Source organism: Haemaphysalis longicornis, unplaced genomic scaffold (assembly GCF_048455015.1).
Source record: "Haemaphysalis longicornis isolate Haplotype H1 unplaced genomic scaffold, Haemaphysalis longicornis Haplotype H1 scaffold_1, whole genome shotgun sequence".
In the NCBI taxonomy this organism is placed as follows: domain Eukaryota; kingdom Metazoa; phylum Arthropoda; class Arachnida; order Ixodida; family Ixodidae; genus Haemaphysalis; species Haemaphysalis longicornis.
In genome coordinates, this window is record NW_027526203.1 from 450,319,068 (window position 1) to 450,332,373 (window position 13,306).

The following is a 13,306-nucleotide window of genomic DNA, read 5'->3' on the forward strand; positions in this document are numbered from 1 at the left end:
CCATGAACGTTGCGGCCCCCCCAAAAAAGGTGAACTCAATGTAGAAAACATCGGCAGAAAACAAAAAAGTTAACTTACAAAAAAAAAAAAAAAAAAAAAAAGCACGTACCCGCGGGGACTCGAACTCATGACTTGCAAAACACTTGCGACAACACATCTAGCGCCCCAGACAACTAGGCCACAAGAACGGCTCAGGCGACCTTGCTAATATAAGGTATATATTGTACAACACGTTTACACTTTTATTTAGTTTTGGCATTTCAAGCAGCTTAGGTGACTATTTGTTGTATTGCGCTCGTGCAGTAAGCGTACCCCAAGTTTCCACAATAGCTCACGTCTAGCAATTGCATTTCGTAGACGGAAAAGCGTTCGCAGATGCGTAGTCGTGCTGCTGCAAAAAAGTGCTTCGTGCTCCCTAGTTTTACGCTCTACGGTAAAAGTATCAGTTGATTTTATTTCCTTAGTACCTATATTGACTTCGCTGACTCTTCTCCCGGCTTCAAGAGGCCTTATATTTTCCTACTGGCGTACCAGTCAGCGAAGCGTCGCATGTGCGCTTGTGCAGCGCTTGTGTGAAGCGACCTTGACTTGGAGCTAGATACAGTGTACAAACTAACCAAGTAAAGAGAGGCACATTCTTCCATTCACAAACGTGTCCTGGCTTCGTTTCAACTGAGCGAACGAATTGCGACGACCCGCGGCGGCCGGCGGACGAAACGCTGGGCCGACTGATTCTGTCTGAAAGCCGGGGAGCCGTGCAGTAGCGCAGCCAATTGCGAGCTCGCCACCTCCTGACGTCACACGAAAACGCCACAGAAAATGGGCGAGCGTAAAGAGAGGAGGACAGCATTTTCGAATTAATTTTTCTACTAAATGAAATCGCGTAAACGCGCCCAGAGTGGTCGAAACATGGCCTGGGGACTCCGGGCTACAATTTGCGCTAGTAATCCCGCAATGTTTACATATCACTTCAGTGTCCCTTTAAAATGTGCTCAAATCTCGACACATGGATGCGTTTGTTTTTCGCCTTGATCAGAAAAACGGCCACCGCAGTTGGGATCTAACCAGTGTCCATGGGGAGAAAGAAGAGAGCGCTGCCACTTACGGCCCAGTCCCGAGAGGAGCTCTTCGTCACTCAGCTGGGCTGCCAGGCACTCCATGGTGCGCCTGTCGTTCCTCTCTGCAACGCTCTTCATGCTGGTGCTGAGCCAGACCTGGCACTTTTCAGTGTCCACCTGGGTCACCCTGGCCAACAGGCACTGGCCCAACGCAAAGCCGGACCGAGACGCATCGCTGAGGAACCCATCAGCAACATCCTGCACATCGGTGTAGGGGAAAAAAAGAGTGAACAAGACGCTCACGTCTGCACACCATCCCTACATTTCAACCTTTTGACATGTTAGATAACGATTTGAAACAGGAGTAACCAAACTTTTGATGTGCAGTGTGTAAAGTTTATCAAAGACCAAGAATTCCTGCATCAGTATTAAACCTGTATTTTTTTTTTCAGGCTCTATTTTGTAACTCTTACATGGCTGCAGTTTACCCTGACTGAAGTGACATTGCATTTTCTTTGTGGACCATAAACCAGTTCTTGGCTACCTGATCCAACAGTCTCTTTTAAATAAAGCTTCAGTAGTTCCACCAAAAAGGCCATAGAGTATATCTGCTGGTCCAGTCACAGTCACCGGGAAGATGACTGTGCACATACAAGGGCATGCTTTCTGTTGATAAACACCACTGATACCATTAGTTGCCTCATTTTAAACCTGCTATTTGACATATTTGCAGAAAGAAATTTTATGCTCTTACACTGATGTTTTTGTGGGTCAATGCTGTGATAGCACATCCACACATAAGAATTGATCAAATTAATGACAGCTTCTATGACTACGCTATGCTGTACCTTCCTATTCTCAGCCAAGAGAAATATGTTACACAAGTGCAAAAATTTGTACAATTTTGGACTAATCAGTTGACTGGGAGGAGATTAAAGAAATGCTGAAGTCTAAATCTGCCTATTTGAGAATCCTGAAGAGTCAATATGTACAAGTAGCAGAGTTTTAGGCAACTCCTGCTTCAAAGAGTAAGTTGCAGTATTTCTAGAGCCGATTCTAGAGCCACTTCATCTTATCCCATCATTTACCGTTTCCTCCGACAAGCCTAGAGCCTGCCTTGCCTCCAATAAAGGCTTTTCTCTTTCTCTCTCATGGAACACATAAGGTACAGAAAATTGTTGCGAGGTACACATAATCACACAGAAAATCAGCGCCAAAGGCGGGAAATGGAAACAGCGGCACCAGTGGAGGATTCTGAGAATGGGCGACAAACCGTAGCGTGTTCCAGATGTGGCTTGTATACGACGCCGTGTGGACTCAGAGCTTCATTTCACCTCACTATGGGTGACGTAAACTATCTACATAAATATAAACTACTTTGGGGGTTCCAATTAGAGCAGCAGCCCCCCTGCTAGTGCTGCCGCAAACACTTAAAGGCCAACTGCACTGAACATTTTGACCTCTTGAAAACCCTATTTCCATATAGTCTGTCTAAAAACACTGTGAAATACATCACAGCTGAAATATGCGCATGCATGGCGCAAACAACTAACAAAAATCGGTGATTTTGAAACTGAAATTTGGAAGAGTGCGGCCATTAGGGCGAGGATGAAGTGATGTTGCAGCCGGTGAGCAAGCGGCCAGGGTGGCTGACCGGCTGGAGCAAACCTGCACACAACGGCTTTGCGCACAGCCCTCAGAGAAGTGCTATCAGCGGTGCTCAACTGGCTCTCCTGGCTAGTAGGAGGGCCAAGCACACGGCCGGCCCGCAGGTTACTTCCGCTTCATGACTGATTGCATGACCCACCAGCAGGTGTGCGTCATGTACAGCAGAGTTATTTTAACCGTTTTTAACTGATTCACAATGAATTTCATGAAGCTACCAGTCATGTCCCAGTTGTTTTTTGGTACGTGCTGTATGTTCAAAATAAATTTGGACAAGGTGAAATTTGAGTGCAGTTGGCCTGTAAACATTGCCATGCAAACTAACTTCTTCAGAACTTTTACGCACTGTTCAACCATGAAGCTTTTGCGCCTCATCAAAAAATGTTTCACTGCTATGAGGTATGCACACCAGACTTTCCATCTTCCTTTTCCTTCACAGTTTCCGCAGCACTGCACTGTTTCAACAACAACAGAGTGAGTGTGTGCTAGAATTTACCACACGAAGAACCCCGCACTTGGCTTTGGAGCCACGCAGTTCTCATTCCACCCACCTTGATAGGGACGAAGCCTCGGATGCCAGCAGGCAGCTCGAGCAACATTCCGTGCCTCACAAACGCCACCAGTAGCCCAAACACAAGGGTGCCCGGCTGAAAAAAGCCCAGAAAAAGTACCTATGTCCGCAAAACCTGCTCCACACAACTCCAGCAAATTAGACTCAAGCCCGTGTTTCTACCACACACTCACCTCCAAGTTTTCAAAGCTGGAGACAAGCAGCCCCTGCTGAGCAGCACTGACGAGCAATGCTTTCCGCGATACAACCTAGAAGCTTGTGTCAAGGAAAGCTTAAATTAAATCCGTGAAGCACTGCACAAAACAAACTGCGCTTAGCTTTAAGATTTCCATTTCAGGAAGAACACAGCATGACAAGAAAAATGAAGCATCTATTAATTAATTAAGCCTGTATTAATTAATTAAAAGCGCCTATTATTAATGAAGCCTCTATTACTTAATCAAAATGAACCCTCTATTAATTAGTTAAATTTTGTAATTTCTTAACCTATGTGCTTGAGATTTCCAAGTGTATTTAACATCCTGAGCACAAATATGCAGTCAGTTTTCGTCTATGCATTGTAAGTTCAGAGTTGTGCAAGATGTTATGCCATTCCGTTTTGGGCAATTTTTTCAGCATCTGCCCATAAAATACTCGCAAACTTTTTATTCATTTGTGCTCTAGAAGGACCTGGGAGCACAACTATATGACAGCAGTAATTTTAGCTATGTTTCTGCAATTGCTATAATTTTATTCAATGTAAGGTCTTCAATTACCAATGTTTTCGTAAAATGAACTACCTAAAAAATTGTGCTAGCAAAAAGAAATTCTACGTTATTGTGGTTTTATTGCACTGTTCAGTTCATAAGCTTTCAAGTGCAGCAAAAATAATACAAATCTGACCAGTACACCCCAAGATTTTGTACCCGACAGTCGACTTCATGGGGGAAAAAATTGGTCGCGAGAAAACAAGGCCCGAAGTTTTGAATATAGGTGAAGTGGTCATTTAGGAAACTTCAAAAGGTGACAGCTTTGTAAATACTTTTGGTACAGCTATAACATTTTGCAGGTATTCTTTGGAACCTGTAGACTGCAAATAGAATTACTACAAAAAATTGAATACAGAAACTGAGAAATTGATTACATGAAAATTGATTACAGTTACAGAAATTAAGTTCAAGAAAACAAGGTGGGTCAGTTGGTACTTTATCATGTTTTCTACAGTGCAAAGGTAACGCAAAAGAAAACCCAGAAAAGGAGCAACACACAGGACCGACCAAAAACTTTTCTTGTCTGAAAACACATGCTTACAAGTGAAGGGCATTACTTCTCGCATAATACATATACAGAAAAAAAACATATACACACATATATCATCACCAGCCTATTAATGTCCACTGCACAATGAAGGCCTCTCCCATTGACTTCTATCTGCTCCCATCCTGCACTGTCCGAATCCATTGTTTTCCACCCAATTTCCTATCTCATCCTGCCATTGCGTTATTGGTCTCCTCCTACTTAGGGTGACCACCCATCCCGCAAGAGATATGAAATCTTCAAGAATGTCCTGCACAATACTAAGGTCCCTCATGCGGTCAGCAAGTACAATCTCTGGTTTTTCAGGTGAACTGTCATGTCTTGGGTAGCATGCATTGCCATAACTGAGGAGCAATGCGTTCAATTAGTGATGTCCTGCAAAGGCACCCGCAAGCCCAGGAAGTAGCTCAGTGAGCGAATGGCCCCACCTAGCGCCACTGGATAAAGTTACAGAGTGTCGGCACTCTTTTCTCCTATTGTTCCGCGTTGCCACCGTGATCATTGGTCAGTTCACATCACGCGACACTTGTTTACACTGCGACATTTCATGGGTGCCGCCAATTTTTTGTTAACGCATTTCCTGCCGGTCAACTGTGGTTGACCTCCCTCATCCTCCCTGCTCTGTGGCTGCGTGCAACCGGCGTCGTTCTGAATGTGAATCGAAGATAACGCGTTTTGCAGCATTTCAGCTGCAGAAGTGAGTCTGAAGATGCCGCGTTGCTGCGTCTTCGGCAGTGTTGTTTACAAATGACCTCGTCTAAGTCAGCGATGAAGCCGCAGACGCAAGCAATCGGGCAACGCTGATAAACAATAAAATGGCCGCCGTTGGTCATTTGCGTGCCTCAGTGACAGTACTCTATCTTATCTATTGACACTAGCCCCACCATCGTGGCCCGCGCTATGAGACACGAGTTATAGGAATACGCAAGGGCGTACTGCAAAGGTGGGCTAATAGCTGGAGCGGAGCACATTGGAACTGGTGCCGGGATATGAGCAAGCAGTCGCAGCCCACCTTTATCATTGGCGGCACGGCCAGAAGGGAGATATAAACAGCGAAGCCGTTCTTGGTCGAGGCTTTCATGGGACAAGGCATGGTAGCATGGGCGCGCAGCGATGTGGACAGGGCATAGCCTAGCCAGGGGGAGAGCAAGCGTCAAGCACACGTGCAGCGTAGTGGGGAGAGGAAGAGCGGGCGCCAAGCACAGGTGGGCAGAGCCAAGGTGTGGGTGATAGCAGCTTGACCGCAATAGCCATGACTCTGTCGCTAATGCTGCAGAACTCGTCCACATTCTCTGCTATCCCTTTGTGGGCCAAGAAACCTACCCCGAGTCCTTCCTTCACTCCCTCGGTAGAAAGAATAGATTACACCTGCTACTAAACTCCTTAAAGCCATTACCTGTTCTAACATAACTTAATCCTATGATATTTCATTGAATGTTTGAAAGCTCCTCTAGCAGCAAGCTAAGTTGCCCTAGTTCAACAAGTCCTAGTTTTGTTCCTCTACTTGTCTGTCTGTGCACAGGTATAGAAAGAAAACAAAACTTTGGGCACTGGACTGAGGCTGCCCCCTTGTCCAATGTTTTGTTTCCTGTTTGCTCACCTTCCAAGCTTCATCATTCTCTGGGTTACATGTATAGTACTGGATTATAACGAAGGTTGCATTTCGCAACATAGGTGTCCCAACCTTTACAGCTTTCTTTTAGATGCACCGCATCTCATGCTCGCCCCTCTGTCCTTCCTGCGTCTGTACGGCGTTGTCCGCACAGCTGCGCCTCTCCTCCTCTCCTCTCTCCGATAGAGAACACTCTCTCCCAAACAGCTGCGGGTTGGCGCAGCGCGCTCTCACTCGTTGCTAGGCGCCGGTGGGCGATACTCTCTCCCTCCGCGCTCTCCTTTCCTTTGGGCGCTGTGAATATAAAGCGGCATGCCGCGCTCCGACGGTCTCGGTCGACGGTCGTCCACGTTACGCTTGCACTCTCTCGCAGTACTCGACGATTGCTTGATGCAATCGTCGAGCCCCTAACTGTGCACTTTACGGACCACAAGGCACTCATTTTCATCTGCAATAAAGACCGTACCTGAGCATACGTGTACAGCATGTGCATTGCATGGTGAAAATGGAAAATTACGCCCGCGTGAGAATCCCTGCTATAAGCGTAATCAATACGATGGAAAACGCCAATGGAACCCCCCATGAGATGCATTGCATCACACCAGGGTTCCTGCGAGGGGAGGTGGGCGTAATTTTTTTTTTTTTTGTGCCACAGGTTGCCGGGGCCTTTGTGTGAAGCAATTCCCTCCATTTGTAACCATGGGTTTTCCCGAAAGAAGAGCAAGAAGGAAAAAAGTTAATGCTATATGTTATTCTTTACTGTCTTCTCCGCAGCCCATCTTTGCTTTGCACTGTAGGAAACACAGCTCCATAAAGATAAAGACAAAACCACAACAAGTGTCAAGACAAAAAACTTGAAAGCATCAAGTGATGATTACAATACAGTACACGCCCATTAAAACAAACTCGAGTATGATGAATTTCATGGTTATAAAACGAACAACACTTTTGCTCTCTTGTAATGTGCACAATGCAAAAGACGTCCGTTTAAGGTGAATTTCAGATAATACGAAGAAATTTTTGCGGTCCCTTCAAGTTTGTCCAGGGGTTTACTATAGTTCAACGTCGTTGTAAAGCCAATCTCATCAGAGCTGTGGGATGCTTGAAGCATTTTTCTGGATGTTGCTCCACCAAAGTTTGTACAGTGTACATATAATCTGTACAGTTTACATGGCCTTATAAATATTGTCTAAAGTTAGGAGCCAAGCTACATATAATAATTGCCAGCGAATATGACTAACAATAGTAGCAAATCATGCACAAGCACACCAGGTGCTACCAAAGCATGTGCAACAGCTCTGGAATGACAAAAAGTGATGGCAGAAAGGATACAATCTGGTCTGATGCGTGAAAAACCACCAGATTGGTAAGGTTGGTGCCTTCACGAAGCAGCTGCTGCAGGCGTGCACAATGAGGACCAGAATCCGACAAGTGCCGCCTGGGAAGGGAAGCGTGCGCTCCATTGCGCAGCCGCACAGTGAAACCGTCTTCAACTCTTGCTTCAATGATGCCCGAGACAAGCTGCAAAAATATGTGCCAAAACTTTGCAATGAACCAAAATTGAAAAGAAAGACTACACAACATTTTCAAGTATCCCAGTTACAGAAATTACAGAAACCACTCGAATTAATAAGCAAACTTGTCAACAATTACCATCAGCCTTCAGTAGGCTATTGTATTGTTATATTGAAACAGAAATTCCAAACATTCACTGCCATGTACTGCACATCAAAAGACATTTGAATACGGTTTGGTTGGTTTTCCTGTGATTGCAACCTTAGCACCATTGCATAGAAGATACATGGTTACAAGAGACCCTCTGTTACTAAGGGCACCTTTTTTTGGTCCCTAGAGTGAATTCTTCACTACAGTCGAGCCTCGTAATAACAAAGTAGTATCGGAACAGCAATTAGTTCGTTATATCCGATATTCGATTGATTGTGGGGGTTTAATGTGCCGACGCAACGCAGGCGATGATGCGCGCCGTAGTGGAGGGCTCCGGATTAATTTTGACCACCTGGGGATCTTTAACGTGCTCCGAAATCTCGTACACACAGGGCTTTTCACTTTTCACCTCCATCAGAAAAGTGGCCGCCGCGCCCGGGAATCGAACCCGCGACCTCGTGCTCAGCAGCACAGCACCTTAACCACTGAACCGCCGCGGCGGGTATATATATCCGATATTCGTTGTAATAGTAGAGGTAAAAATTGGCCTTAACAAGTCAACAATCTGGCTCGCGCAAAAATACTTGATACAAAAATGCATTTTTTAGGCTTCGAATCCAATGTAAACAAGGTAACCCTTTCCTTTCTCCTTATTGCATTTCAAGCTCAATGAACCGGAACATGAGTGCGTGAAATTACAACAGAACAAAGTTTACTTGACAAAGCAGGCATGCAGCTTTATTTATTTGATGAAGTATGTGATCTTCATCGCGTGGCTACTCACAGCACTGAGCAGGATGAATTTTTTTTCACAACGTCCACGAACAAAAGGGCCTTTATACTTCTGCAGCTTCAGATGCCGGAGGGTTTTCCAAGTAGCTTCTCAGCCCCCTGGTCCAATATTTCTTCATTATATCCGATATCGTGCGCGGCTCTCACGGTTTCAGTTTCATTATAAAAGAATAAGTGCCTTTGAAATAAAGTGTGACCAACTATAGCCAATAATTTGCAATATCAGTGTTCGTTATGAGGTTCAACTGTATTTAGAAGAGACACGATAGAAGAAGGGCCTTATATGAAAGACCTTGTGGAATACTGCCCTGAAGATGAAGCATGGGCCTGCATCCAAGAGACCGCAAAAGGTTCCAGAAACTTTTGAGGAGTTTTGCATCTGCACATGGGGACCTCATGTGCTCCGAGGAGCTTACAGATCATGTGATCCTCATTTAAGTAATCGGTTCCCTAAAAGAACACCAGAGGACGATGACGAGGATCTTGCAGGGCAGAAAGCAGTTGAGGCTGATAAATGTCTAAGAGCACTTTAATGGTATTCTGAGAACAGGACGGCTCGCAAAGTGAAGTGGCTTATCTACAAAAGTTGGGAAGGAAGCTAATACAATCTGCAGTCCCTAAAACTACTATGAATGACTTCTCTAAGCCATAGTGAGCACTTTCTGGTTGACCTGCCTAAATACGCATTGATGCTGGTGTATAATAGTGGTTATTTCTGATTCCACAGTGTTTTAAGAATTTTTGGCTATACGAGACCTTAGTTGCAAGAGACATGTTTCCCGGGTCCCTCCAGTGTCTAGGAATGAGGTTTTACTGTAACAGAAACAGCAGCCATGCCTGTGAGCTAATCCTACCAATGGTTGGTAATGCTGACAGCTGCATGCAAGAGCTGTTCATCCAGTGGGTATTCACTAGCGTAGTAAATCAGGGAGTATTCGGATGATGTCCATCCAAGCAAAATTAATGGCTTACCTTCCCCACCTCCACACCCTCTCGTTTCAATGAAGTGGCAGCGGCCTAGAAAAAATAAAATTCACACTAGATATCCCTCTGATAAGTGATGGCGCCGCAGTGAGTTCTGAAACAAAACAGTTACCTGAATCAAGGCCTCAGCCTCCTCTTCACCTTTTGGAGTCAGCTGAAAAATTTTTTTTTAAATTTACGTCAGCATTTGGGCACCCGAACATTAGTGCTCACACGCAGAGGCACAGGCCAGCAATTAAAAAAAAAAAAAAAAAAGCTTTCCGGAAGAAAGATTGTCAAAAGGCGAAGCTTTCTCCGATACAAATGCAAAGTCCAGAATCCAATCAGCCAAAGTCCAAATCTACAACAAAAGGATGCTAAACAAATACGATGTTATGAATTTGTATCTAATAGTTTGTGATTCAGTCGTCCGAATATGCTGATTTGGTAAGCTCGATAATGTTGTTGATTTGGGCTTCCTGCAGGTTAAGCGTGTGGCGTGATCGATCAACGTGACACGTCGGCACCTGTTAGAAAATGCTTTCATCATCATCACTCAACCATATGACACTAAACTGCATTCATCTACCACAATGAACCTCGTTATGCATGTAAAAACATCCCGTTGTTTATGAGGTGTGTGATTGATGTTCACCTTCTGGAAACCCAATGTGTAAAGTTGAATGCGTTTTTTCTGCCACTGCCCCAAGTGAGATATAGAGAGCTTCACTTTAAAACAAAAAAATAACCCTGGAATGACAACACATGGATTTCTCATTCAAATGCAGGCCCCAATCCAAATTTATATCTCGCAGTGGGTTTTTCCCTACATCACATTCAAAGAACAGCTGCCAAGAATCGGCAAACTAATAGACACTGCTCGTCTGCCACACCTCCCAAGTGAAATAACTAGCAAAACAATCACGATATACAGTGTCAGGCATATGTCGCTAACCCTGGAATGGCTTTTTACAAACAATGTGGCAACATAGGACATTTCTTCTTATTTTTGCGTGTGCACATGCTTTCCCATTCGCAAGCTGTGTGTGCTTCTGGCTCAGTGAGCCCTTCTCAACTCCAGAAAATATTTTTACAAAAACAACAATTTTTGCACTTTTCTTTTTCACAAATCATATATACCAGTAAAATGTACACCCCCATTCAGGTATCAACATTAGAAATTACAAGAGGCAAGGAAGCCTTTTATTTTGGTGCAAAAATTGCAACCCAAATAACTAGCCATCACCAGTGCAGGTCAAGTGAAACTCGTTACTGTCCGCTAAGCAGTTGAATTTGACTACTACACAGTGACCCCATTTCCTGTGGCAATGTTCAGCGTTCAGTGTCCACATAAAACGCTGCCTGAGAACACTTGGCCTGCTATGGCTAGCAAACTATGAACTTTGGGTAAATCCACTTGGAACTCCACCTCACAGAAAGCAAATGCTTGACACTCTGCTGATCATGAGAGAAGCAGGCATTGAGGATTGTTTCTGGTTGGCTTCCTTTGCCACTCTATTCGAAGCAGGCGTTGAGGATTGCTTCTGGTTGGCTTCCTTTGCCACTCTATTCTCCCCATCTACTTTCCAACTCTTGGCCGATGCCTCAGGCCACGTAAAAAGGGCTTCTCTCTATTTTTCGTTTTCAGGAGAAGCGTGTCCATTCCATTCCACTCACTATTTTGGAGGCTGATAGAATGAATTCCCACATTTGTGTGCGCATTCAATGTATTCATAATGTTCTTCATAGGATGCTCCATAAATCGCTACATCATTCTCCTTATCTGCTCACAGCTTATGTGATACTTTTTTTCCCAAACAGTCTGTGCCCTTAAATGTCACAACACATGACCCCAACTAACCCAGGTAGTGCTGTCATCTCTGTGCAGGGCAGGCTGACATTGCTGCTTTTGTTAGTGCTTACTAACAACAAGACACTGCTGCCAGCTCCACTGCCTCCACACAACATCGTCATAATGGTACCTTTAGTGACAGCGTCAATCGCTCCTCCGAAGGCTGGCAGTCGACCACACGACAAGTGACTACCTTGCCTGCCGTGTAACCTGCCTCTACACCACGGCCAGAAGGGGGAAGTTCACGTGGAGGCACCCAGCCCTGCATAGTGAAAGGCGGGTTAAGTCACATTCAAGAAACAAAACAGTTAAAATTAAAAGGATGCAATATTTTCACACATATACAATGAATAAGCTTCTCATGCCGAGTAATTTTTATGCTTTTGAAAATAAAAACTGTCATATGTGTCCACATGCAATTTTCGATGAGTAGTAGTCCGAAAGCACATTTTATTATTTTTGCATTTGTACCCCAACATTCACCCTTCAAACAAATGCCCTTCCTGCACAACTGAGTACGCCTCCCTTTACCACGTTATGTGGGCCTGCCCCAACGTCCCCAACATTCCCCGAATACCCCACCCAACTAACTCTTGGGCAGTGGAAAGCTGCGCTGCTCAGTTCGGCACACCCAAAAGATCAGCGACAGCTGGTACTACAACGGGCCCCAAGTACGGCCAGGGCTACTGGGGCCCTGGAATAGGGGCACCTCCCCTCCCCAAGAAAACAACACCCTTTCCTAACAAGTGTGAAATAAGTTATTCCTTCTCCTCTTCCTCCATTTGTATCCTAAGTTAGTAAGGCTTTCACAAAGGCCAGTGCATGTGCATTTTACCTCAGTTAACTCATATTTAGCACCCAAGCACCTCATGTAGGACAGCGGCAAGGTTGATTTCACAAAAGAAAAAAAAAAGAAAGAAGAAGAAGAAGAAGAAGTTTATTAAAATGCAGTAGGCAAGTGTTACAACAGTACAAAATTTTACAGACAAGGGTCCCAAAGTCGAAGAAAGGCTGGCTTTGACTTGCTTTGTGTATGGATCGAACCCCAGATATGCGACATTTTGGTGGAATGGAGGGGGTGAAAGCCAGCCTAACTTTTACCATTTATTTCAGTCAAAATTTTTGAATACTGAAACTATGATCAAAGTAAATGTAAAATAATGTATTTTTTGAATGAATATTTGAAACAAAACCAACAAATAAGTATTCGCACATCTCCTTTAATAGTTTTTGGCCAGAGCGGGCTGGGCATTGAAGTGTGCAGTGTACGCATAAAATAAGTGCTAATGATTTTTGCCATACCAGGGCTTTCTTATAAGCAAAACTGCTTTAACTCTTTCGTTACCGCGGGAAATTGACCAATGCGAAAAAAATCCGCTTGGTGTTGAAAATCACTCTGTGGTGGATGCATGTTGACGTTCTGATCATCACTTATCAGTCAGAACTTTAATTTGCGGTTTATTATCATGTTCTGACTCGTTATGGTAGCCCTGCTTGCAGGAATAAGGTACGATGCGCTAGAATCGTGCCCAGCAAGCTTTCACCAAGCCGCCGTCATGCTATGAAGCGAGTTTAGCACTGCGAGCCTACCACACTGCGACGCCACCTAACAATTTTGAAAAGAAACAATTACAAGGCTGTTGGAGGAGACTTTGTCAGAATAAACAGCTCTATTAAGAAGCAACACTAGACTTCCAGAAATGTCCTCGGACAAAAACGAAACTGGCCAGTGAGCAGCTGGCGGTGTTCAAGGCCGATTGGAAGTGTTCTCCCGGTCTGAACTGATATCTACCGACTCGGTGTTATCTTTTGACTTTCAGCGGCAGCTGTTA

At 44.5% G+C, this 13,306-nt stretch overlaps 1 protein-coding gene across 2 annotated transcripts in view; it reads right to left on the minus strand.

Moving 5' to 3' along the window:
* Rrp5 (Ribosomal RNA Processing 5) overlaps positions 1-13,306 on the minus strand; it is an 82,310-nt gene that overhangs the window by 34,877 nt on the left and 34,127 nt on the right. For both annotated transcript variants that reach the window (XM_077687755.1, XM_077687756.1), the window contains exons 11-17: positions 11,605-11,736; positions 9,756-9,797; positions 9,632-9,676; positions 7,535-7,723; positions 3,468-3,542; positions 3,275-3,370; positions 1,106-1,316 (exon numbers count right to left, since the gene is read on the minus strand). In XM_077687755.1, coding sequence (XP_077543881.1) covers positions 1,106-1,316; positions 3,275-3,370; positions 3,468-3,542; positions 7,535-7,723; positions 9,632-9,676; positions 9,756-9,797; positions 11,605-11,736 — 790 coding nt within the window. The remainder of the gene's footprint in view (positions 1-1,105; positions 1,317-3,274; positions 3,371-3,467; positions 3,543-7,534; positions 7,724-9,631; positions 9,677-9,755; positions 9,798-11,604; positions 11,737-13,306) is intronic.